This window comes from Canis lupus, chromosome 35, assembly GCF_011100685.1.
Source record: "Canis lupus familiaris isolate Mischka breed German Shepherd chromosome 35, alternate assembly UU_Cfam_GSD_1.0, whole genome shotgun sequence".
Classification (NCBI taxonomy): Eukaryota; Metazoa; Chordata; class Mammalia; order Carnivora; family Canidae; genus Canis; species Canis lupus.
Window position 1 is genome coordinate 4,388,591 of NC_049256.1, and position 26,528 is coordinate 4,415,118.

A 26,528-nucleotide genomic window follows, 5' to 3' on the forward strand; every position below is an offset into this window, starting at 1 on the left:
CCTCAGGTGAGCAGCCCGGGGGCGAAAAGGCCGCGAGGGAAGGAGGGATGCTCTGTCCGCGCATCGCTGCGACGCAAACGCCTCCCAGACGACGTGCGGCTGTTTGCATTGTCTTTTGCTTGCATTGTTCCTTTGTGCAGCCTCCCTGGGATCGGAGGCCCCCCCGCCCCCGCCCGCGGCCGCACGCCCCCGCTCGGCTCTCCCGGGGCGGACCTGGTCCCATCACCGCGGCGGCAGGTGCAACCCGGGCTCCCCAGCCCCGCCCCTCCCTTCGCTCCTGCGCATGCGCGCCCCGCCGGCCTCCGGGCCTCTCGCAAAGGCGGCTTTCCGCGGCCGGCCGGAAGCGCAGCGGGCAGCGGCCTGGGCGGGGCGCCGTGTACTACATTCCCCGAAAGGCTGCGGGACGCGAGCCGGGCCGACTACGCTTCCCGGCGTGCCTTGCGCGAGGCGACGCCCGCGGCCGGCGGCGGCCGCGGTGCGCAAGCCGCGGACTACACTTCCCGGCGCGCCGCGCGGGGGCGTTGCGGGCGGCGGCGGCGAGGCGCGGCGGCGGACTACTCCTCCCGGCGTGCCTCGCGCCAGGCGCCGCCGGCCGCCGGCCGAGGGCGGGCCGACGCGGGAAGCTCCGGACGTGAGGCATGAGCGGCGCCCTCCCCCGGCCCGCGCGCGTCCTGCCGCCTCCCCGAGCGAGGGTCGCGCGGCGCGGGGCCTAGCGGCGGGCGGCGGGCGGCGGGCGGCGGCCGCCATGGAGGTGAGCGGGCCGGAGGACGACCCGTTCCTGTCGCAGCTGCACCAGGTGCAGTGCCCCGTGTGCCAGCAGATGATGGCCGCCGCGCACATCAACTCGCACCTGGACCGCTGCCTGCTGCTCAACCCCGCGGGCCACGCGGAGCCCGCGGCCGGGCCGCACCGCGCCGGGGAGCGGCCCAAGGCGCTGTCGCCGCCGGGCGCCAAGCGGCGGCGGCTGTCGGAGAGCTCGGCGCTGAAGCAGCCGGCCACCCCGACGGCGGCCGAGAGCAGCGAGGGCGAGGGCGACGACGGCGACGACGGCGGCGAGACCGAGAGCCGCGAGAGCTACGACGCGCCGCCCACGCCCAGCGGCGCCAGGCTCATCCCCGACTTCCCGGTGGCCCGCGCCGGCAGCCCCGCCCGGAAGGGCTCGGGGAAGAGGCCGGCGGCCGCGGCGGGGGCGGCGGCGGCGGCGGCGGGCAGCGCGTCCCCGCGGAGCTGGGGCGAGGCGGAGGCGCCGGACGAGGAGGACGCGGCGGGCGACGGCGACGCGGACGGGGACGGGGACGCGGACGCGGACGGCGAGGACGAGCCGGGCCGCTGGGAGGCCGCCGCCGCCGACGTCGGGGCGGGCGCGGTGAGGCAGATGCTGGAGGGCAAGCCGCTGGCCGACAAGATGCGGCCCGACACGCTGCAGGACTACATCGGCCAGAGCAGGGCCGTGGGGCAGGACACGCTGCTGCGCTCGCTGCTGGAGACCACCGAGATCCCGTCGCTCATCCTCTGGGGCCCGCCGGGCTGCGGCAAGGTGAGTGCGGCCCCCCCCGACGGCCCCCCACGGCCCCCGGGGTGCGCGCCGAGCACCACGACGTCCCCCCCGCCCCCCGCCCCGGAACCGAGGTGCCTGCACACCTGGCTCTGCAGACGCGTCCGAGCTTTGAGGGCCGGGGAGGACGTGCTGGCGACTGCACAGGAGCATCCGGCCTCCCCGGCGGGCAGGCTCGAGCTCAGAACCGAGGTGCCCGCACACCTGGCTCTGCAGACGCGTCCGAGCTTTGTGGGCCGGGGAGGACCCAGCCCTCCAGGGGAGGACGTGCTGGCGACTGCACAGGAGCATCCGTGTAGCCAGTCTGGAGGTTATATGGGTGTGAGCATTCCGGGGGGAGGAGGAGAAGGAAGGAGGTGGGGAGTCAAAATTTTGTTGTTTCAGTTGTTTGCTTCCCGTCCCTCGTGCTGTCAGCTTATTTTAACACTCGGGCGTTTGTTTATCCTTCGGAAGGTGTATGTAGGTAACCAGGATGACAGGTGGACTCTTTTTCCTTTTCCAAGTCGTTTTCACCCTGCATTTTGCATGAGCCTCCTCGTTTCGCGTCTGCCTTAGGCAGCACGTCAGTACATTTTCTTCCGGTGTTCCAGTTCCACGCAGGGCGTTAGGAATTAGCACACGGCCGGAGGAAGTTCGGTTTGGATGTTGGGGTCTGGGAAACATGTCACTGGAGAACATTGGAGGGACACTGGTGGAGGCCAGCCAAACAGACCAGGCTAAGAGGTGTTTAGGTCTGTGATTTTTTTTGTTTTGTTTTGTTTTGTTTTTTTTGCTAGGCACAGGAAGAGAGGATGAGCATCAGTGAGTGAAAAGGCAAAACTCGGGATCCAGGTGTAAAGGGGCTCTCGTAGCTCCGTGGTACAGACTCCTGAGTTTAGTGTACGAGGACAAGGACTGGAACGACTTGTCCCGGTTTTTCTTTTCTGACTTCATCTCTGACTTAATCACACCTTCCTTTGCTCTTAATTCCTAGAACGCATCTTGCCCATTTTGTGCCTCCTTGTTCGCACTCATACTTTCCCTTTGGCCAGCAATCAATCCCATCTATCCCAATAATGTGATACCTGGTGGTACATTGACTTGTTATTACCCCACTTAGGAGATTGAGCAGGAGCACGATTAGTGATTGTTCGCAAAATCTTTACGTAAGATCATGGGATGGCTAATCAGCTGTTGGTGAACCAGATGGCAAGGACAAAACTCCCTAAGGAAACGAGTAGGATGAACTAATAGAAGATGCCAGGCAAGAGATGCGATGGGCCGCTCAGCAAAGTGGTTGATGGTCACCAGCTTTAGACGTATGTGGTGTGGGATTTGATGGAGAAGCAACTGTAGTATCTGAATGGTACTCTACAAATTTTAGAAAGTAAAGTGCTCCTTTCCATTCATTCAGGACCAGATTTGTCCCTCTCTGTCTTATTTTTTTTTGTCCGTCTCTATTTTAAACATACGTTTTGTTTATTCTCATTCTTATTACCCTTTTCTGCTAACAATAATGTCAGATATCAATAACGGTATATGCACATTTATGGAGCACCTGCTAAGTGCCAGGCACCTGAGCGCTGCCTTCCTTGGATCTCGCCATTGTCTTGCAACTTGTAACATGATCAAGGTGCTGCTGTTTAATCTACTTCCAAGGTAGACATTCAGAGGTGGCAGCATCTTACTATCTAGTAAGATAGTTGTCATTGGTCTTTCCTTCAGTTCAAAGGCTCACTCCTTTTCTAAGCTGCACTGATGAGCCTCCAGTTGTAGGATTGATTGATTCTGTGGTTCTGCACTGTTTCCATAGCTCGTCCTTCAGCAGTAATGCTTTCTTGGCTGGAAGAGGTCACAGCTGTCACTCAGGCTCTGCTAAATCAAGACAGCCGCTCTTTACGGGGATTCCAAAGATCTTAGAGTCACCAAAAAAGGACTCAAACAGGGTTAGGTATAAAAGAGAAAAGGTCAGGATTAGCCTAAGGTTTAGCTGCTTTCCTGTTTTATTTTTAACTTTTTTTTTTTTTTAATCTTTAAAAATGTGCTCTGGTATTTTGGATTGTGTCTGTGCTAAGCATTCTTAGAATTCAAGTTGTTTGGTAGATAGTGCTGATGCTGCGTGTGTTAGTGCCCATGGGTGCTTTTCTCTCTGTGTCTGATCAGCTTTCGAAACTATCTGTGTCCTATTTTCTAGACCACTCTGGCTCACATCATAGCCAACAACAGCAAGAAACATAGCATACGGTTTGTGACATTGTCCGCAACAAATGCCAAGACAAATGATGTGCGAGATGTCATAAAACAAGCTCAAAATGAAAAGAGCTTTTTCAAGAGGAAAACTATCCTTTTTATTGATGAGATTCATCGGTTCAATAAATCTCAGCAGGTATATTCACATTCTTTACCTTTTGGTCATTGTGAACATTAAGGTGAATATAAAATATGTAAAGTCACTTTAAAAAGCATAAAGCACTATGCAGATGTGAGGATTCTTGTCATTGATTTTCTGCATACAGAGAGGTATAAATTGTCAGCGCACCTTTCTTGAGCCTGTTTCCTCACTTTTTCCTAGGGTTTTTGTTGACAAGCAAATGTTTTCTCTATCAGATAAGTGAAATTATGAATATGGCTCAGAGCTATACAATATCTGAAAAGCAAAAAAAAAAAAAAAAAAAAAAAAAAAATATCTGAAAAGCAGCTTTATCATGTTTCTCATTTTTTACAGATTTTGTATCTAAATATTAGGAGTCATAGTAAGCAGTTTAAGTTGATTTTAAGATTCTTATTTTCATATTTTTAAACTTCTCCCCTGTACAGTCTTCCTTTATTTTCAAAATTAAAGAGTGTTTCTGTGACCTCAGGCTCTCAGCAGGGTGAATGTTACAAGATCTGATCATCACTAGTTTTTTAAACAGTTGTCTGAAATAAAAGTATAAGGACAGTTTATTTTAATAAAGCCAAGCCACTTTTGTATTGTTTCTAAATAAACATTAACTTTTTTCTTCAAGTATGCTTTTTTCTTTAGCGTATTTGTTAAAGCTCTTTAATCAGAGATATTTTACAAAACCTACTAAGCTTTTGTTTCTGATCTGAATCTCTCTCTCTCTCTCTTTTTTTTTTTTTTTTTTTTTTTTTTTAATCTGAGTCCCTTTTTAAGTAGATTCTACAGAGTTCTGACAGGATGTTATCACTTCAAGTTTCATTAGACCACTGACTTATCTTAGCATTTCTTCTCTGTAAGAGAACATCCACTGGTTACATATTCACCAATGCATATTTACCAAGTTTGTTAGGAAGAATAACTCTTAAGGCTTGAGTACTCCAGCGAAAGATTTTAGGAATACTAATGTTTTTGTGCTTTCTTAGGCTTAAATAGCTGCTATATGTAAGTTGTCTACCAATTTAAATAGAAGCCTTAGGATAGAAAAGAATTTCCTAAGTAAAAAAAAATCATTTATGCTGTAACTACATTACACTTCTACTTTGAGCAAGTGGCTGGGCTCAAACATTCACATCCCAAAAGATGTGTTTTTTGGCTTAAAAAGAAAAGCATGAGTTGCACTCTCCCAACAGTGCATCCATATTCAGTGAATATAAAGCTGTGGTTTCTGAACTCAAAATTAGGAAAAGAAAGGAATGGCCAACTTACATAGGATTCTGCAGGTTGTTGACTGGAATCAATTTCTTCTGTTTTCCTCCCATGATTAGGACACTTTCCTTCCTCACGTGGAATGTGGAACAATCACTCTGATTGGGGCAACCACAGAAAACCCTTCCTTCCAGGTCAATGCTGCTCTCCTAAGCCGCTGCCGGGTTATTGTTCTTGAGAAGCTTCCCGTAGAGGCAATGGTGACTATTTTAATGCGAGCAATCAACTCACTGGGAATCCACGTCCTAGACTCCAGCCGTCCCACTGACCCTCTGAGCCACAGCAGCAACAGCAGTTCAGAGTAAGTTGACTGTGGGCAGTATCCTGGGGGCACAGACCTCTCAGAGAATCCGCTGGCACGGGGCCAGAAAAGGCTGGCTGTCAGGAGAGGGCGGGGACAGAAGATACGTTGATCTAGTAATGAAAACAAGAGTGGAGGAAAGGGCTCAATTGTACCAAATGTACCAAATCTATCTCTGCAAACATTTTGTTTCTTTTTGATGGATTTTATAGCCCTTAAGGGGGAGGGGGGAGTGCATCTAATTTTTCAAGCTTTAAACTGTCTTGCCCATTATTTCAGTCTTGGGTGTTTGCTTTTGTGCTTAAGGATTTTGTTTTTTCCTAACACACTTTTTTTTAAAGGCTTGAAAGACTATGGGAAGCCTTACTGATTATTTTCTTATCATGGAATAGGCTTAACATACAAGTCGAGATTTATATTCAGATTCCAATTTCTTTTTTCCTGCAGTTTACTGCTCTCTTAGAAATATTAAGTATAAATTGATGTAAATGTTATAATAATTTTTAAATCTTTATAGAATTATTTTTGAGCATTCACATTCTAAAAGTCAAGCTCAATTCTGTGAAAGTAGAGAAATTTTACTTGAAAATGACACATTAAAAGCTCTCTCTTTCCTTTTGGTAATCTATTTGTATCATGAGTACCATGTGAGCTCATTAACATACAGAATATGTATGTATTTATAGTATATAATCAATTAGATGACTTGGGTCAGAGGTTTTCTTTATATTCGAATATATTCTTCAGATGTCGTTTATTCATGTGTCAACTGAAATAACGCAGTGGAACATAAGCTGGTGTGATGAGAGACTAATGCCTGCCTCTTCATGCTATGGACCCCCACAGCTGCTGGTGCCTGCCCTGAGGCCAAGTTCTGGAGCCGCTCTTCTGTGAGGATTAAAGTACGAGACATAGTTTGAGGTTCAGGGCTTAGGTTTCAAAAGTCTCTCCCTATGCATCTGGCCTCTCCCATTTGCCCCTGTCTCGTGTAGGAGGAATTATACTGTGCCTCACAAAAGCCTTGAAACATGGCCAAGAACCCCCAGGCACAATGAAGTCACATCATTTTAGGTTTGGGTTGTGATGGCATAGCCATCAAATTTGTGGCTTAAAAGAAATAAGGAACCTGCTGGTATCATTAAGTGTGTTCACACTTAGGAGCCCCTTTGCGTGCTGGGCACTTGTCAGGGTCAGAAGGGCTAATACAGCCAGCCTGTCACATCCAGTAGGGTTGTCTTTTAAACAACATTTTCACTGCAAAATTCCTAGAACCAAGCGATGAAAATGGAAAGAGAGGGATAAATATCCCAACATACTTCTGTGTATTTTTATTTATGTGTGCTGATGATCAAAATATATCTACAACTATTATCCTACATTGTTATTAATCTAGGGTAGTTTTGTTGATTTCAGTCACATCATGATTTCTTGGAATTGTTACACAGTTACCCTGAGGTTTTCTCTCCCCAGTCACTGCCATGCCATAATTAGGTGAAATGAGGAGGACTGTAGAATAATCATGGAGCTCATCTTAAAAAGGATTTCTGCATTTTAACAGGATCCCCAAATCATTTGCATGCACATTAAAATCGGAGAGGATCAAGTGAAAGAATTAAGATTTCTCTTACTACTGATACTTGGGAGCCTGATTTAAAAGTGAACCAATGATTCTTAATCTCCTAAAATTGCACTTCAGTCAGAGAAAACTGTGTCCAATGGATTATATACTTTTTCCAGTATTGCTCATTTGGAATTGAGCAGTTATTATTTTTATTCATTCGTTTCCTACCACTCCCCTTCCTGGAAGGGCTAAGAGGATAAAAACTTATCCTTCTTTTTCATATTCCCAGCACACTGCCTAGTGTATATGTGCTAAGTAAATGATTTGTGAGTAAATTCTAACTTTCAGTAGGAGAGAAATAGTTTGATTTTATTTTTGGATAGTTCAGAATAAGGGATGATTGCCCCATTGCCCAGGTATCAAGAACCTTTTTCTTTAGTACTGTTGCCTAAGCAAACAGTGAAATTAAAGACTATTAAGCTTAATTAATTGGTCTACTTGTTAGCAATTCTGACAAGAAAGTGAAGTTGGGAGATGTCATAGGCCACAGAAATAACTCTTACAGTATAAGTGATTTTCTGACAGAAGCACCTGACCACCCCAGTTGCCATGGAGAATAAAAAATGGATTTTGTTTTCTATCGGTTTTAGATAAAATTGTACTTTCATATCTTTTGATTGGCTGCAAATGTAGATGCACTCTTGTGGACATAACTTAGATTCGGTTTATATTAATATAGTTGGAAAGATTTTTAACCCCAAATAATTACTTTTTCTGGGAAGGCATGAGTGCATTTGTAGCCTTGTGTCTTGTTACCCTAGTTTACAGAGAAATCTAGACTACTTATGGCTGTGTATGAGAGGAGCTGAGCAGGTACTGGTCTGGAAACTAGTCGAGCTGAGGCTTAACACCATTGTTGGTTTTTCTTGAGGAATTGTGAGTTCTCATCTAGTATGCATTTGTATGTGACAGATTCCCGTTAGAGTCAGATAAAAGTATTCTTTTTAAATTTTTCCTTTAAATTTATTCAGCATGAATTGAAGGCCCCCATATGCTAGGCATTAGCTGAGTATTGAAAAGCACATTCCTGTGCCTTTAGAGAGCTTGGTGTGTGATAAGGAGATAGATGGATAAATGGGCTTCCAGGGATGTGCTGTGATTGAGTTATGACCAAGGAGCAGTAGGGGATAGAGAAGAGGCATCTAGAGTATATGAAGTCTGATGGCTGAGTTGAATTTTGAAAGATAAGCGGAATTAAACTAGATGAAATGGAAAGCTCATTTTGGCTAGTTAATATAGCATGTGAAAGACAAGGTGGTAATAAATAGCATGATCCATTCATTCATTATAGCAGAGTGGAAGAATGGGTGTGAGTAAGTGATGGTCAGCGGAGCCGGGGAGGGAGGCAGAGCCAGATTACGAAAGATCTGTGTTCTAAGATAAGGTGAGTGATGTGGAGAGCTATGGGAAACCAGAGAAAGATTTTGAGCAACAGAATGACATATCAGCTCTACATTTTAGGAAGATGGGAACAGCATTGGAGAGGGTGGGTTGGAGGGAGTAAGTCCAATCTTCCCTACCCCTCACCAGGCAGCAGGAAGACCAGTTAGGAAGCTCTGACTGTGGTGCTGAAGACCCATAACAAATGCACGTGACTTGAACAAAGGCAAGAGCTGCTCTGAGAAGTCGCAAAGGTGGTAGGCCTAGGTGTGAGGAGAGAGGAAAGAGGAGTGTCTAAGATGACTCTCCTACCTTGTGACTGGGCAAACAGTTGTAGTTTTGACAAGAAAGATACAAGGAGGGGCGCCTGGGTGGCTCACTGGTTGAGCATCTGCCTTTGGTCCTGGGATCAAGTCCTGCCTTGGGCTCCCTGCATGGAGCTTCCTTCTCCCTCTGCCTGTGTCTCTGCCTCTTTCTGTGTCTCTCATGAATAAATAAATAAAATCTTTAAAAAAGAAAAAAGGATATAAGAAGAGGAACAGAAGAGGGGTGGAGTTCAGTTTGGGACTTAGTTTGTGGGGCCTCTGGATGATTCATATGAAGAGACTTTCTAGGCAGTTAGATAAAGAAGTCAGGAGAGCAATAGAAATGTCTTGAGCCAGAGATTTGGGAGCCACCAACACTTCAGAGAATGTATAGTCCATGTGTTTGAATACGAGAGCTAAAGAGAGCCATGAACTAAGGGTAGGAAGTTGAGGATTGTCAGCATTTATAGTGTAGGAGAAGAGACAAAGTTCAGAAAGGTAGGAAAACCAGAAGGATGCTCCACAGGGAAGAGCTTCAGGAAGGAGAGAGTACTCAACATTATTGAACCATTTAAGAATAGATTTGCTGTATATAACAGGAAGAAAAAAAAAATCAAACTAACTGGCATAAACAAGATAGAACTTTCCTTCTCATGTAAAAGTATCCTGAAAGTAGACAAGTGTAAAAAATGCAGTTGCTAGTCAGCCTCATGGTGTCAGGGACCTGGGCCCTTATCCTTCTGCTCTCCCACCTTCAGCACAGGGCTTCTGCCTCGTGCCCCAAGGTGGCTACTGGAGCTCTAGCCATCATACCTGCATTCCAGGCAACAGAAAGGAAGAAGGGCCAAAGAACAGCATCTTCCCCATCTGGTCACATGATACAAACAGTGAAGCATGTTATCTGTGCGCTGGGTTAATTTTGGAGACCAGGGGAAAAAATATCCATGATCTATGTCATCCAGTGAACTTGTGCTGCTGGAAATGAGAACGTGAACTAGTGTTTAGTCACTCTGAGAACTTGCTGCTTTGAAGGATTAAAGATTCCACATAATAGGATCCATGCGTATTCAGAAACACCCAGAAAGAATCCATTGTGTGTGGGCCAGATACCAGTGCATTTGTGTGTGGATGTGAGGAGACTGAAGAGAGGAGTCGGGGCTGCCCTGTCGCTGTCTAGCTAGGCAGTTCCGACAGTTGGTTGAAGTTAAAACAGCTCTGTCCTCCGGAAGTGAGGGTGCTGCGGCCTGACTCGGAGTCTGGGAAGGGAGAGCCCGCACAAGATGGCTGCAGGCTGGCTTGGTTGGTTTTCACTAATTAATATTATTAATATTAATACTATTGCCTGCCTTTCAAAAATAACCTTTTTTTTTAACACTGAATGGAGAAAAGTTAGTGGAACACCAGTATAGAAAGTACTGGTTGGAATGAGTTGTGGATTTAGAGTGGATTTTAATAATTGTCCTTAGAAATGGTTCAAAATAAGAGAAAAAAAAGGTATATAAGCATATGTTATATAAATGATGACAAAAATAACGACAACTGGAAAGAAACACCAGTTGGTTTCTCCTGACCTTGTATTCCTGCCATCACAAATTATGGGTATCTTTTTGAAAGTTCACATTACACATGCTGCATATTCACAAAAAGACCTGCATTCATAGGTCATATGAAGAGGATTTTCACTCTTACCAAAAAAAAAGGCAAAAAGCAAAAGCATCCAGCACTCGTTTCGCAGTGAGTCCTTTACAGAGGCAGTGCCCCCAGCAGGTGGAACGGCCCTACCCAGCTCCTTATCTGGGAGCCACTCTCCGCGTCAGGCCGCCGTAGCTTTGGATTCTGTCTGTGAGCATGTGTTTTATCTCAGTTCCTTTTGTGCATCTGTTAGCAAGATGTGTCCTAAGATCTCAGAAAAGCCTAAGAGAGGAGAGGGTCACTTTATGGGTCTGGGAACACTAAAAAAAAAAAATCTCCATTATAAATTAATGGTAATTGGCTATTTATGCCTTTTTGGCTTGCAAAAGGTTTCAAGGGAACCCTGTACTTTCAGGTAGTGGGGACAACCTGTATCACAGAGTGGGTGGCTTACAACAATAGATATTTATTCTCTCTCTCCCTGTTATGGAGGCTCTGAGTCTGAAATCTAGCTGTCAGCAGGCCCATTCCCTCTGAAGGCTCTAGGATAGAGTCTTTCCTTCCATCTTCACACGGCTGTCTCTGTACCTCTGTCTTCTCTTTTTCTGTCTCCTATGAGGACATTTAGGTTTAGGCCCCATACTAAATCCAGGATGATCTCATCTTGAAATCCTTAATATAGTTAAATTCACAAGTTCAGGGATTAGCATTTAGGCACATCTTTGGAGGCCACTGTTCATCCCACTGTTCTCTCCCAGGTGGAAGGTAATTGGGAAAGATGTATGCCTCCATGGGATTAAACAAAAAGGGGAAATCATCTGTGAAGTTTATGCAATTTTTGGAAAAAGTAAGGGTTTTTTTGTTTGTTTTGTCTTATTTTTAGTCTGGTTGTCCTGGAAGCAGCAGAGTTGAGAGCTCTGCCTTGAAGATTTGCAATTCTAGGCTAATTGGAATGAGGTGTCATTAGCTCCTTTTATTAGATGAAGAAACCAAGGCACAAAAAGGTGAAGCAATGTGTCCAAGATCACCCAGCTTGACTGCAGTAGGGCTGGTATCTGAAGGCATGCTTCTAACCACAGGCATACCTCAGACATAATTTGGGTTTGGTTCTAAACCACTACAATAAAGTAAGTCAGGTGAATTTTTGGTTTTCCAGTGAATATAAAAATTATGTTTATGCTACACTGTAGTGTGTTAAGTATGCAGTAGTATTATGTTTTTAAAAAACAACATGCAGGGATCCCTGGATGACGCAGCGGTTTGGCGCGTGCCTTTGGCCCAGGGTGCGATCCCGGAGACCCAGGATCGAGTCCCACATTGGGCTCCCGGTGCATGGAACCTGCTTCTCCCTCTGCCTGTGTCTCTGCCTCTCTCTCTCTCTGTGACTATCATAAATAAATAAAAAATAAAAAAATAAAAAAAAAACATGCATATCTTAATTTAAAAACATTTCTGCTAAAAATTGCTAACAATCATTTGAACTTTCAGCAAATCTTAATCTTTTTGCTGGTAGAGGATCTTGATGTTGGCAGCTGCTGACTGATCCAGGGTGGTGGTTGCTGAAGGTTGAGTGGCTCTGGCAGTTTGTTTAAAGCAGCAGCGAAGGTTGCCACATCAATTGACTGTTGTTTTCACAAACAATTTCTCTGTAGCATGTGATGCTGTTTGATAGCATTTTACCCACAGTAGAGCTTCTTTCAAAATTGGAGTCTCACCCCCTACCACTGCTTGATCAACTAAGTTATGTCATATTCTAAATCCTCCCTTGTCATTTCAGCAGTCTCCATGGCATCTTCGCCAGGAGTAGGTGCCACATGAGGAAACCACTTTCTTTGCTCATCCATAAGAAGGAACTCCTCAGGGCACCTGGGTGGCTCAGTTGGTTAGGCGTCTGCCTTTGGCTCAGGTTATGATCCTGGGGTCCTGGGATCGAGTCCCACATCAGGCTCCTGGTTCAGTGGGAGTTTGCTTCTCCCCCTACCCCTCGGTCTTGCTTGTGATCTCTCTGTCAATAAAGTTCTAAAAAAAGGGGGGGGGGAAGGACCTCCTTATCCATTCAGGTCTTATCACAAGATTACAGCCTTCCAGTCACATCTCCAGACTTCACTTCTAATTCTAGTTCTCTTGTTATTTCCACCACATCTGCAATTACTTCCCCCATTGAAGTCTTGAACCCCTCAAAGTCATCCACAAAGACTGGAATCAGCTTCTCCAAAAGTCTTGTTCATGTTGATATTTTGACCTCTTCCCATGAATCTTGAATGATCTTAATGGTATCTGGAATGGTGAATCCTTTCCAGGAGGTTTTCAGTTGACTTTGCCCAGATCCATCAGAAGCTCTAGCCTTACAAGATGTATTTCCTAAATAATAAGGCTTGAAAATTGAAATGACTCCTTGATCCATTAGCCACAGAACGGATGTTGTGTTAGTAGGCCTGAACACAGCATTCATCTCTTTGTGCATCTCCGTCAGAACTTCAGGATGGGGATCCCTGGGTGGCGCAGCTGTTTGGCGCCTGCCTTTGGCCCAGGGCGCGATCCTGGAGACCCGGGATCGAATCCCACATCGGGCTCCCGGTGCATGGAGCCTGCTTCTCCCTCTGCCTGTTCTGCCTGTGTCTCTGCCCCTCTCTCTCTCTCTCTCTCTCTCTCTATCATAAATAAATAAAAATTAAAAAAAATTAAAAAAAAAAAGAACTTCAGGATGAACAGATGCATTGTCAACAAGTAGGAATATTTTGAAAGGAATCCTTTTTTTCTGAGCAGGTCTCCACAGTGCGCTTAAAATACTCAGTGAGCCATGTTGTCAACAGATGAGCTATCATCCAAACTTTGTTCTTCCATGTACTAAGCACAGGCAGGATAGATTCAGCATAATTCTCAAGGGCCCTAGGATTTCAGAATAATAAAAGAGCATTGGCTTCAACTTCAGGTCACCAGCTGCATTAGCCCCTAGCAGGAGAGTCCGGCTCTCCTGGCTTTGAAGGCAGGCTTTGGCTTCTCCTCTATAGCTATGAAAGTCCTAGATGGCATCTTCTTCTAGTAGAAGCCTGTTTTGTCTGCATTGAAAATAACATTGAATAGTTTCCTTTGCATTTTTAACGTGGCTGTTTGGTGCAAGAGGTCTAGCTTTTGGTCTGTCTGGGCTCACACTGTGCCTTCTTCACTCAGCTTAATCATTTGCAGTTTTTAAAGTGAGAGATGTGCTACTCTTCTTTTCAGTTGAATATTGGGAGGCCACTATAGGGTTATTAGTTGCCCTGATTTAAATATCATGTCTCAGGGACTAGAGGAACCTAAGGAGGGGGAGAGCAATGAAAACAGTTGGTTGATGAAGCAATCAGAACAAATATTTATTAATCGGTAAAAGTTCTGTCTCATGTGAATGTGGTTTGTGGTTCCTCAAGGCAATTAGAATAGTAACATCAAAGATCACTTATCATAATTCACCATAACAAATAATAGTGAAAATTTGAAGTAGTTCAAGGACTACCAAAATGTGACCTAGAGGCATAAAGTGAGCAAATGCTACCGGAAAAATGGCACCGATAGATTTACTCAGTGCAGGCTTGCCCCAAACCTTCCATTTGTAATAATGTAGTGTCTGTGAAGTGCCGTGAAAGGAAGCAAGGTAAGGGAGGTGTGCCTGTACTCCGTTTAGAAGGGGTCTAAGTACCAAGTTAAGCAAGTTACTTATTTGCGCTTAGTATCAAGTTAAAATGCTACTGGTGGATATTAAAGTTCCAGTCTTCCTCTGTGTTTCTTTGTGTAAAGACAATAGTTTTAATTTGTGAGAGATTAAGAACTAAAGATTCCCATCTGCAATTTGGCAGTAGTGCCTTTTAGCCAGATCTACATACCACATTTACCGAGAATACATTTTGAAAATATAATTGACCCCTGAACAATATGGATTCACTTACACACAGATTTCTTATGGTATAGTACTGTAAGTGGATTTTCTCACCCTTATGATTTTCTTAATAATCTGTCTTTAGCTTATTTTGTTTTTGAGAATACAGCATGTAATACACGTAACATACAAAAGACATGTTAACTGATTTTTGTTATTGATACAGTTTCTGTCAACAGTAGGCTATTAGTAGTTATGCTTTGGGAGACTCATAAGTTTTTTTTTTTTATAAAGTTTTTTTTTTTTTTAAGATTTTATTTATTCATTCATGAGAGACGCAGAGAGGGGGGTGGTGGGCAGAGACACAGGCAGAGGGAGAAGCAGGCCCCATGCAGGGAGCCTGACGTGGGACTTGATCCCAGGTCCCCAGAATCATGCCCTGGGCTGAAGGCGGCGCTAAACCGCTGAGCCACCCAGGCTGCCCACTCATAAGTTTTATATGAATTTTTTTACTATGTTGGGGGTCATTGTCCCTAAACCCCACATTGTTGAAGGGTCATCTTTACATGTGCCAGGGTCTGTCCTGGAGATTATAGAATCAGTATATCTGTGATTAGATACACATGTCTGTATTTTAGGATAGTTCTTTGTAATGTCCTGCACATTCATGTGCAGTTGTCACCCTGACCATGGAATGTTCCTTTTCTGTAGTAAGAGAGAGTCACAAAGTATTGTTTCATGATTTAGAGAGAGTTTAACTGAGCCACACCTATTTTTTTGTTCTGCCACAAAATAACAAGTACATTGTCACTTATTTTCACTCCTCCTCCAACTTAAACAGCTAAGCATCTAAAAAGAATTCTCCAAATCCTGGTATTATCCACTACAAAAACAGTGTGCAGAAAGATTCAGGCCCTTAGAAATGAAAAGGAAAGGAGGAAGTTGACTTTACAGCATGCTTCCCTTACACCTGCTAAGACCAAAGCATCTCTCTTCAGTTAGAGAAACAAAGTTAAGTCTTTAATTTCTACATGTTAACTGGGAAGATGATCTTCTCCAGTACACTTATTTTAGCCATTTTTTTTAATAAGTTTATGCTTAAATTTTGAAGTAATATCTCTGGACAAGGAGCACTCTTCCAAGATAATTTGTGCAATAGTTACCGTTTATCAAGGAGTTTTGCAAGTATCAGTATAAATATTCATGTTGTTGGCATGAGTACTTATGTGCTCCCTCTTCTAAGATTTCAAGATATTTTAATACACCTTATGACTTTTCAGAACCAAGGTAATGTAAACTGGGGTTCAGGACCTACTGGAGAATAAGGTGTAGAACCTTTTGGAAATCCTGTACCGTGTTCTTAATAGCAAATTTCCATTTGGTAATTTGCTTATGTGACCATTGTGAGTGCCGTCAGCAGTCACCTTTTATTACTTGAACAGAGTTGCTGACAGATTCATTTGTGTTTAAAAATACTCGTTTCGGACAGGGGTGAAATTTGAAATGTGGATCATATCAAGGGGGAGGAAGAGTGGAGCAGTGGGAGAGCTCGTAGCTCTCATTGTGGCAGCTCTCCCACTCCCCATGACTCCAAACCTGATTAAAAAGGATAACAATAGAATGATTCTGACTTTAGTTAAGAGTTTAAAAATTGAAGGAGAGATAGTATTTTTCCAACCGCATAAAATACCCATTTAAAGGCCTATTTACATTGTGCTATTTATAAATCTATGGAGCAGTCTGTAGTTGGCTTCTCTCATAATTATTACGGCCTACTCGCTGTCTTTGTATGAGGACCAATGGAATTGAGGCTGCAGAGTCAGTGCTAGGGGTATATAAGGACACCTGTCTTTTTTCTGTCCCAAAAGCATGCCATGCTGCTAAATATATACAGTGGACAAGTTCATTAGAAAGGGAATCTATACCAAAATACTAACGCTGAGGTAGTACAGCAATAGGTGATTTTTGCCCCTTTATGTCTGTTTTTCAAATTTCATATAATGTTTATTTTGTTTTGCAAAATATTATTTAACTGTTAAGGGTGCAAACTATATATAGTATGATCCAAATTTTGTTTTAAAAATTAAATGTAAGGTTGATGGTTGCATAGGTGGTTGGACCATAAAGAAAACTCACCAAGACCTAGTAGTTATTTAGTAGTTATTGTTATCTTTAGGTAGCACATAAAACGGGTTTTTTGTTGTTTTTTTTTAATGTTTTCCCATGTGTTATAATTCTTTAAAAAAATAAACATTTCACTCTGAGGTTGTGGGGGAAATTGAAATTAGTCCATTTATTGTGCAGATACTGAATGCCTGTTCTCTCCCAGGTACCAGGGATGTAAAAAAAGGAATAAAACATAATTCCTGTCCTTGAGGCCTCAGCCTTTAGTGGGGATTGAGAGATGACAAATGTGATCCACTAATGGCCCGACTCCTGGTGATGGCTCAGTCAGTTAGGATTGATTAGGGCTCCTGCTTTACTCCTTTTTCTTCCTCCAAATGATCCTGTAGGCTCTTTGTTGCTAGGAAGCCTTCCACAGAGATGGAAAGCTTTGCTTTTAGTTCTGAGGCTGAAATGAGATATTCAGGCAGTTTTGGTTTTCTCTACCCACCTCCACCCCCCGCCCCACATACACACATGTGCACATACATGCACACATTCAGACATAATGTACTGTAACCAAGCCCCCGGAGTGCCCTTCCCTTTCAGGCACATCAGTTGCTACCACGCCCCTCTGACGTTAGTCCCTCCTAACACATTTTCTTGAGTATGTGTCTGTCATTTTCTTCATAATCATCTAGAATCTGCTAAACAATATCTGTTTGAGAAATGCTTCCTCAGCTTTACAGACACCAGTGATGTGGGCTTGGTGTATGTTTTGCGTATCTATCTGGTCAGAAGGGAGGAAGATGGGCTTCTAAACTGTAACCATGGTTCTTGGGGCCCAGGCAGCTGTCAGGAATCTGATGAGAGACTCATTCATTATCAAGTTAAGACAAAACAGGTGCCTTATGTGTGGTGATAGATGAGAAACTGGAAGTCTTGGCTCTGGGATGAGGCTGTTTTTAAAATGTTGGAAACATCTTTTAGTGAATGAAATGCAAATGCTCTTATTCACGATACTCACCAAAGCGAAGTAGCAGGTGGGTGTATGGTATAGAATTATGCATAGACCTTCAGAGACAAGCTGGGTCCCTCTGAGGGACTGGACCTCCACCGCCTCACCTTTTCCCAACCCAGTTGGTGCCTGTGCTTTGTTTTCTAGGTAGCTGATTTGGACAGTCCTAATCAGCTTATTAATTACTAGAGACATTTTCAGATGAAGGTTGCAATGACATGGGTGAGCTGTAACTTCGAAAAACATATTTTCCTTTGCAAATGTGGTAGCTAGCAGCTAGACAAGCAAGAATTAGACCCTTTGAAATAACTAAATATGTGATATATTTTTTCTGATTAGACTAGAGATAGAAAGATTTGCTGAATTAGACTTGAGAATGAATCCTAATTAGATCTTTATGAAGGTCCACACTTAGAAATATCATGGTGACTTTACCCCAGGTCTTACAGCCAAGTTCTGTCAATCTTCTTTTAAAAAAAAAAAAAAAAAAAGCAAGATTTATTTATTTATTTATTCATGAGAGACACAGAGAGAGAGGCAGAGTCATAAGCAGAGGGAGAAGCAGGCTCCATGCAGGGAGCCCGAAGCAGGACTCGATCCCGGGTCTCCGGGACCACACCTTAGGCTAAAGGCTGCTAAACCGCTGAGCCACCCAGGGATCCCCCAGAGTCTTCTGATTGATACCCAGATGAGTGACTTCTCTGCTACTCTGGGCAGGCTTTTTGGAAGCACGCCCCAGGCCGAAATCCCAGAGGCTTGCTTCTAGGTTCTGCTGTATCCAGAGTAACTGGGGACCTGGTTTGTTTGTAAAATGAGAGAATTGAGCTGCGTGATGTGATCCTGGCCCTTCCCTGTTTGGGAAGCAGTGTGAACATACCCCTCTCATCAGGATGTGGACCGTGTTTGAAGTATGTTTTCTGTATATTATAATGAAGCCCTAGAGGTTTCTATAGTTTTTACTCTTTTGTAGGATAAAACCAGAGAAGCCGTATGTCTTTCCATGTCTCCTTCATGCATGCTTATGCATGTGTGCTTGTACAGTAAAATAATCTCATGACTCAAGGTCAGGAGAGTTCTCAAATCTTGATAATGCTTAGCCATGAGTTGACAACATGAGTTAGAGAGAGAGGGCGGGAGCCTTGAACCTAAGGTAGCTTTTTAATGAACTTGCTAAGACATAGCTGTTCTGTAAGAAGTGCTACAGAATGAGAAGTGTCAAACATGAAAATCACGGTAACCCTGTTTGTGTTGCAGGCCATCTGTGTTCATAGAGGATAAAGCAGTAGACACTCTGGCTTATCTTAGTGATGGGGACGCCCGAGCTGGGTTGAATGGACTACAGCTGGCAGTGCTGGCCAGGTTAAGCTCTAGGAAGATGTTCTGTAAGAAGAGTGGGCAAAACTACTCTCCCAGTAGAGTTCTGATCACTGAAAATGATGTGAAGGAAGGCCTCCAGCGATCTCATATTTTATATGACCGAGCAGGTAAGTAATAGAAAGTGAAAAGGGGAGAACTTTAATGAAATAAATTGTGTCCACACATTCGCATCCCAGGTTGCTTTCAGCTGAGTTCAGAACATGAACTTGATTCTCAGTTGGATCTCCACGTTGGTAATTGAATTAAACCTCCAACTCAGAGCCTGATTTCAAAGACCTAGCTTCCTGATCTTTCTTGTGAGAGGCCACAGAGTAGCAACTATCCTGATAAGAATTGAGAGGAGCAAAAAAAAAAAAAAAAAAAAAAAAAAATTGAGAGGAGCTTTCATGTTGAAAATTGCAGACTTCAAACTTCTCTTGTAAAGTAGGTAGGTATTCTTTCTGTTATTCTCTGGTGGTGCCTTTTAAAATACATTTTTGAAAGCCCCTACATTTACAGTTGACAGTAATCTTTGTGATCATATATAATGGTAGGAAATAAGAAGAACGCTTTTGTAATAAGTGACTTATTTTTATTAGGTTAATAAGAATTAAAGTCCTTAATTTTTAGAGTCTCAACTAAAAATGGAGTTTATATGGATCTTGATGTAATTCCCTTAGTTTGTCATAGCTTTTTTAAAGAATTTTGCTGGGTACACTTCTGTTTTTGTACAACTGCATTTACAGATAACAGATTTGAAACGATATTAGATTAGATCTCTTATTAGATCTGTTACCTAGCAATATTAAATGTCATAAGCATAGCACAGCTGTATCTTTTTATAAAAGAAGTGGGTGGTGAAGATCAGCATATTATAGATTAGGCTGGACTCTGGGGCTTGAGTATTTGTGTGATTGTGTTTTTGTTTTGTTTTTTTAAGATTTTATTTATTTATTCATGAGAAACACAGAGAGGAGAGAGAGAGGCAGAGACACAGAGGGAGAAGCAGGCTTCATGCAGGGAGCCCGATGTGGGACTCGATCCTGGGTCTCCAGGATCACACCCTGGACTGAAGGTGGCGCTAAATCGCTGAGCCACCTGGGCTGCCCTATTTGTGATTCTCTGTAGAGTCATATTGCAGTAACTGGAATGATATCCACACCTTTAAAAGCTATGCCGGAAAAAAGAGCTGATCATTGAAGAGGCCAGAGCATCACATAGGTGGTACCTTGACTACAATATTCCCAGATGCTTTTCGATGATGGAGAATACTTCTTACTGGTTAGAGAAGGCAGGTGCAGGAGCTTAAGAATAACTTTGGGTTCCAGGCACTGCCTCCTGTTAAGTTGAACAGAACACTGTGTGACTTTGAAGAAGTGACAGAGGTTCTTCAGCCTTAATGTGCCTCAGCTGATTGTGGGCAGAGGTGTGGGCATAGTCCTAATAAACCTAATGGACACGTTAGTAAGGACTCATCAGAGCCATCTAATAGTCCTATCTCCTCTCCGGTATGAGCATGCCTCTTGGCAGGACCTCTGCTAGCACAGCCCAGAGATCCCAGGTGGCCAGCTCTCTGTTCTCCTGAATGTCATATGAAGGCTTGAAAAGTCTGAAAATTAAAGCATTCTGGCCATAGAGCTTTGCTTTTTTGTTTTGTTTTGTTTTGTTTTGTTTTGTTTTGGCAAATACAAGAATAGAGGATATGAACAAAAAGTAAAATTTTAAGAGGTAAAAATATCCCACCTGCTACATTCTCCATGGTTTTGAGGGGTTCCAGCAAGGGATCTCTCCCCCTTGTATATGTCCTAAAGGAGACTCTTCATTTTGACTGGATGGACTGGAACTGTTCTTTCACACTTTAGCAGACTGTCATAAAATCAGACAGCTGCTTTTTTTTAACATAAAATTAACTAACACTGAATATTTGAGTATATATACTGTCGTGTTTTTTTTTTTTTTTTTAATTCTCAAAATTACGTTAGGAGGTAGTAGTTAATATTATCCCCATTTTACAGATAACAAGGCTTGCCTTACTTCACAAAGCAAGTGGTAAAACTCATTCTCAACTCCCAAGTGGAAGACAGGTTCCTAGGACTTTGTCTTTCGGAAGGACACAGTCCTAGGAACCTCCACGCCAGCCGCTCCCTCAGGTCACCGGTTTCCCTCTAGAGCACACTCACACACTCACGTGAGTATACTAACACCCATACACACACAGTAGATGCCAGACATGTCTAGTCCTAGGGTTTCTACTCCTTGAGGCTCCCATTCCATCCAGGGGAGCCATGCACGGTGGGGATTACTTTCTTTGTAGCTCTGTGCTGCCCCAGGAAGAGCTGGGGACAGTGGCAGCTGCCTGGGGTCAGGCCCTGAGAACCCACGCATTCTGCAAGTCTCGGACTTAATGTGTCCATGCGCTCCACTCCCGCCACTACCCCACTGTAGTAGAACAGCACAACGGTGGATCCATAGACACTCATAAATACAGTTCAGATCCTAGAGAATTGTTCTCTTCCAAGCTGGGTTCCATAAATAGAGATGAAAGAAGCATTGCCCTGGAATCCTGCTAGCTTATGCTCCTGGGCCTTTTTATAACTCTGGTGAGACAAAAATCCCCAGCCCTAAGATTTTAATTATTTCTTTTAATGCCATCTAATGTACAGTTACCCACTTGTGGGAACCAGTAACTAGCTCACATATTTCTGTATCAGAGTGAAGAAATTTCCAAATTGAGAATAGATTCTTTGCCTTGCATTGAGGTCAGGGTTCTACATAAATAATGTGAAATTTTTGGTTAAAAAACAATACATGATAAAAGCAAAAATGGAAGCTAGCATACAGTAATATCTGACTTAGATGTTCCTGTAGTGCTTACTCCATACCAGGCAGACGTTACTTAAGACTCACAGTCCTAGGAGCCAGGGAGTCCATAATCCACTGTTCACAGACAAGCAGCCCGAGCCATAGAGAGGATCAGTAACTTGCCCATGGTTACCTGGCTGGTGAGTTTGGCTCACACCCAGGCTGCCTGGCCGTAGAGCCCGTGCTCTTCACGTACTTGCCTCTCAGCACTGACCTGCCGTAAAGGTATGAGGCAATAGTAACCTTTGCGTCAGGGAGGTTCGTTGCCTCCTCCTCCTTTACGTTTCGTGGAAAGTGAAGCAGAGGTGGCTGCTTTCATCTCCCACGTGTATGTGAGGTGGCCAGGCCTGTGAATGGGGGGTGACAGGCCCCCATTGTGGATGTCACCCAGAACCCTTTCCCAGCCGGTCTCCGTGACATTGCGACGTAGGTAGGAAGCCTGGGGATAGATGACCATTCCATTTGTCCCCAGAAATCTGGTGGCTGGACTGAAAACCACTGATCCGCTGTCTTCCTGAACAGGAGGTGCTCAGGCCCCTGCAGTCGGCCTCCTGGCTCTTTCCTCCCTGCAGGCCAGCAGCTTGTCCCATGCTGTCTTCAGAGGATTGTCATACTGGCATGGTCAGCTGCTGGGACTCGTTCCTGGGGCCTGAATGCCGTGCAGAGCAGGCCATGATCTCTGTCCACATTGGTGCTTCCCTGGAGGGACTAATGCGAAAAAGAGTAACTCCCCTGCTTTCCTTCATGACAAGGCTGTCCTCTCCTTGAACTTAGGGAAGGGGTGATGGTCAGAAGATCATGAAATTTCTCTTCTTTTTTTTTTTTTTTTTTTTTAATTTCTCTTCTTAAATATGTTTTTTAAAGCACATTTCACTGCTTTGTTTGCATGTGAGTCCTGGGTGAAAAGGGGAGGAGATCCAGGTGCTGAGGGAGGGGCTACAGTGCTTTCAGGGGGAGAGCTGTTAGTCCACACCTCGGCCTTTCTGGGATCCTGCCACACCGGCGTCCCCACACCAGATTTAAGTGACTGCAGCCTTCAGACCCCAGAAAGGCAGCTGGAAAGGACACAGAGAAACATATGGGGCCGTCCATAACAGATGACCCTGTCATGGACCCTCCATCCTGGCTCCAGCCGGGCCCAGTTTGCCTCAAAATGGCAGTGGGGACACATGGCAGACGTGGAACATCAGAGCAGTCGCCTCCACCTCCTGGTTGTGGCAATCCACTGAGGCCCAAGAGAACACCAGCCTCCCCTGGTCTCTGTTCGTGTTCAGCATGGGCAGCACAGATGCTCCAGCAGCCTCCTGCTTAAGGGGGAGCAGGTTACTAGACGGAGCTGCACGGGTCACCAGTGACCTGACGCCCTCCCACCGAGCACCTTGGGGACAGCAGCCAAACCTCCCTCTCCCCCAGACTGTCCTAGGTCCCGTACTCAGGCTTGGATGACCCTCCCATGAGCCCTGTGAATTCTGTCTTCTGGCCCGTAATTGAGGGTGTGCTTTCTGTGGGATCTAGGAGAAGAGCATTACAACTGCATCTCTGCGCTTCATAAGTCGATGCGGGGCTCAGACCAGAGCGCCTCCCTCTACTGGCTTGCGCGCATGCTTGAAGGCGGCGAGGACCCACTGTACGTGGCACGGAGGCTGGTGAGGTTTGCCAGTGAGGACATAGGTGAGTGTTCTGGGCAGGACCCGGGCCTGTGTGTGCACGGAGGATGGGGTTGTGCGCTGTAGGGGCAGGAATACTGCTGCTGCTGCTTTGGGGCCTGGGACTTTCTTGGGACCATGTGGACAGGTGAGGAGAAGACGATGAGTATGAACTCACTGGTTTATTTCTTGGCTTGTGTGTGTTTGAGTGTCGGTGTTCTGAAGTCATCATTACCTGTTTCCTCTCCGGGAGTGATTTTCCTAACGTGAGTGTTGAAATAAATATTTTAAAAGCTTTGCAGTCGTGTGTTCAGGTTTTCATTGGACAGGCTCCTGAAATAGTCATGGAAGATTCTGGACACTCTGTAAAGAAGAACATTAGGAAGACTTTTCTTCGGTGTTAGTCAATGTTTTGTCTCCCGCGCGTCTGTCCTGTGACTGCATGGCCTCTGCTCCTCGTGCTTGTGGTGCGCACTCCCGTGTTCTTCCTACTAGATGTCGTTTTATCCACGAGGAAACCATTCTTGACACCAGTCAGTAAACATTTCTTGAATAAGCTCATGAGATTAGAGCAGTCTGTCCATTTTGCCAAAGGGACGTTTTTTGTTCCGCGAGGAGCACCGCGGCGGCGGTCTGGCCGCAGCAGCTCGTGGGCAGGTATGGGTGGGAGTGTGCAGTATGACCTAAACTTCCTTTGTCTCCGTGTGCGACAGGTCTGGCCGACCCTTCTGCATTAACACAGGCGGTTGCTGCCTACCAAGGCTGTCACTTCATAGGCATGCCCGAATGTGAGGTAATCAGCTCAGTTCTTGGCGAAACGGTTCCTTTCCCTTGTGCCGTGTCCCTGGGTGGACCGGAGTGTGTGTCCTGCCTTCACCTTTAATGTTCAGGCCCCGGAGAAGCCGCTTGGCTCTTCAACTCCCATTTTAGAAGCTCAGACTTGAGAGAGAAGGGAGGGACCTTAAGTATCGACAGGGTCATGTTTTGGAACTTTTCAGTAGTCGTGGTTTCAGAGGAAGTGCTCAGGCTTTCCTGGGGCCAGAAGCATTGAGAGAGCTCAACAGGAAGTTTCTGTAAGTTCACCCACAAACGGAGCAGCTTCATATTAACTCTTAAATGTTAGGGTTGTAAGAAAAGACTCGTTTAATAAAAATGCTTCTGTTTGACAGAAAAAAGTAGACCGTTGGTTTGGTTCAACCTGTCGCCTCCTGTTGGAATTTCTTCTTTGTATCCCGAGTGGTTATCTAGACTGTAGGCATAAAAGCCTGTGGGAATCTTTTCAGAATTACCTAGAGGTGTCCCAAAATATTCTGCAGAACAAACTTTCTGGCACCTTCATAACGTTTCCTTTGTGTCCTAGGTGCTTCTGGCCCAGTGCGTAGTCTATTTTGCCAGAGCCCCAAAGTCCATTGAGGTGTACAGCGCTTACAACAACGTCAAAGCCTGCCTGCGAAACCACCAGGGCCCTCTGCCCCCCGTGCCGCTGCACCTGAGGAACGCGCCCACCAGGCTGATGAAGGATCTGGGCTACGGCAAGGGCTACAAGTACAACCCCATGTACAGCGAGCCTGTGGATCAGGAGTACCTGCCGGAGGAGCTGCGGGGAGTCGATTTCTTCAAGCAGAGGCGGTGCTGACTCGCAGGCTTTGACCGCAGAAGGGTGTGTCTGTTTTTAAGGAGAGCAAGAGTAACTGGATTGTGAAGTTGGTTGCCCGGTGGAAGTTAAACCGACATTCTGTGCCAGAAGTGTCAGAGTTCTGTAGAGGGAGGCACATGTACTTCAACTAAATGTGTAACATTGAAATTGTGTTCACTTGCACTCTGTGCAATGGTTATGCTTATGAAAATATCTGGCAGCTTTGTGCAATGAATTAATGTTATAAGGAATTATCTATTTTGTCATAGTATTTAAGTCATAATGTCATTCAGAATTCAGTTCTGTAGGATTCTTTTTTCTTTAAGAGATGTATATTCAGGGTAGTTTGAATTGGTAAAAAAATGTAATTGTGATTTAATACTGCATAGTGTTTTGGGTATTTTTTTTATATGCAAAGGTCTTATGAGCCAATAAAACTATTTCAAAGTACTCTCAATTGGTTCACGTCTTTCCCACCCGGGAGCCTAGCCACCAACATCTGTCCCCGTCACATGATGGTAGGTCAGTACCGGGAAAGAAAACTGCCCACAGGTGAGAAGGTTGGAAAGCTTAGGGAGAAGTCCGTATCTTCGGGACAATCCATATTAATTTTTAAAGGAAAACAAGTTTAAATGGCTTATAGAAGGATCCAGTAGTCTGGTCGTTCCCGCAGCCTCTTCTTGCAGCTCCGTGTTTCTAAATGACACACTGCTATTTGATTTTTGTGATTCCTAAACCTAAATCCCCCCCCACACACACACACACACACACAGCGTCGTTTCCTCTGCGCCTACTGCTAATTGTTTTCCAACTACCTGTTGGTTCCGTTCCCCACCCCACGCCCCCCACCCCACGCCCACCCCGTCTGGTGTGATCCCTCCAGGACAACGCTGCGTCCTTGTGTCTGGAATGCTGCACAGCTGGTCCCCTGGGACGCCCCCTGCCTTCACACCAGCCCTGCCTTCCCGGTTTATTCCATCATTTCTGCACAACACGTCCTTTGCTGGTTTTACCAGGCCGGAGAGACCGTGAGGTATCACTAGCCGGCCTTGCTGTGCGAACTCCCCTCCTCGATCCCGACATCCCCCTGGCACTGCCTCACGTGTTCCAGTCAGCGGGGCCCAGTGCTTTCCTTTATCTGCTGAGGCGATCCACATGCCCTCGGAGCTTCGTGGAGCAAGGATGCATGGAAGACAAAAAAATTTTTAGATCTTAAAAGGGTCTGAAAATGCTTTTCTTCAACTTTCAGACTTCTCTGGTAGTTTGGGAATAAATTCTGGGTTGGAAATTGTCAGTTGTCTTCCTCTTTCCCATGTTGCTATTAAGAAATTCTGATTTGTGACTTCTGCAAGTTGATAGAATCTTCTGTTCCTAGTGTTAGAAAGATTCACAGTGATTTAACCGGGTGCTCAGCGGGCCCTTTCAGTCTAGATGCCCGGGTCTCTTGGTTCTGGGAAAGTTTCTTTATCCGTTCAGTAAGTCTGGGGTACTAGCCTCATGCTAAGCACTCGTATTGGGAACACATCAGTGAAGAAAAAAGCATACTGTGCTCATGAAAAACTAATATGTTCATGAAGGGTGCCGTGGGGAAAATAGGGAACCACTAGGAAGGGCGGGGACGCCCCGATTGTA

General features: G+C 45.1%; 2 protein-coding genes across 2 annotated transcripts in view; one reads left to right on the forward strand and one right to left on the reverse strand.

Moving 5' to 3' along the window:
* Window positions 1–5,484, reverse strand: part of LOC488190 (myosin light chain kinase family member 4) — a 109,257-nt gene extending 103,773 nt beyond the window's left edge. Inside the window, exon 1 of the mRNA XM_038584017.1 lies at window positions 5,184–5,484. Coding sequence (XP_038439945.1) covers window positions 5,184–5,236 — 53 coding nt within the window. The 5' untranslated portion in view covers window positions 5,237–5,484. The remainder of the gene's footprint in view (window positions 1–5,183) is intronic.
* On the forward strand, window positions 731–25,346 carry WRNIP1 (WRN helicase interacting protein 1). The gene is made up of 7 exons (XM_038584018.1): window positions 731–1,537; window positions 3,729–3,920; window positions 5,243–5,484; window positions 18,651–18,880; window positions 23,130–23,285; window positions 23,974–24,053; window positions 24,621–25,346. The coding sequence occupies exons 1-7, from the start codon at window positions 746–748 to the stop codon at window positions 24,894–24,896; spliced, it is 1,968 nt and encodes a 655-aa protein (XP_038439946.1). The 5' UTR covers window positions 731–745; the 3' UTR covers window positions 24,897–25,346.
* The last annotated feature ends 1,182 nt before the right edge of the window (window positions 25,347–26,528 follow it).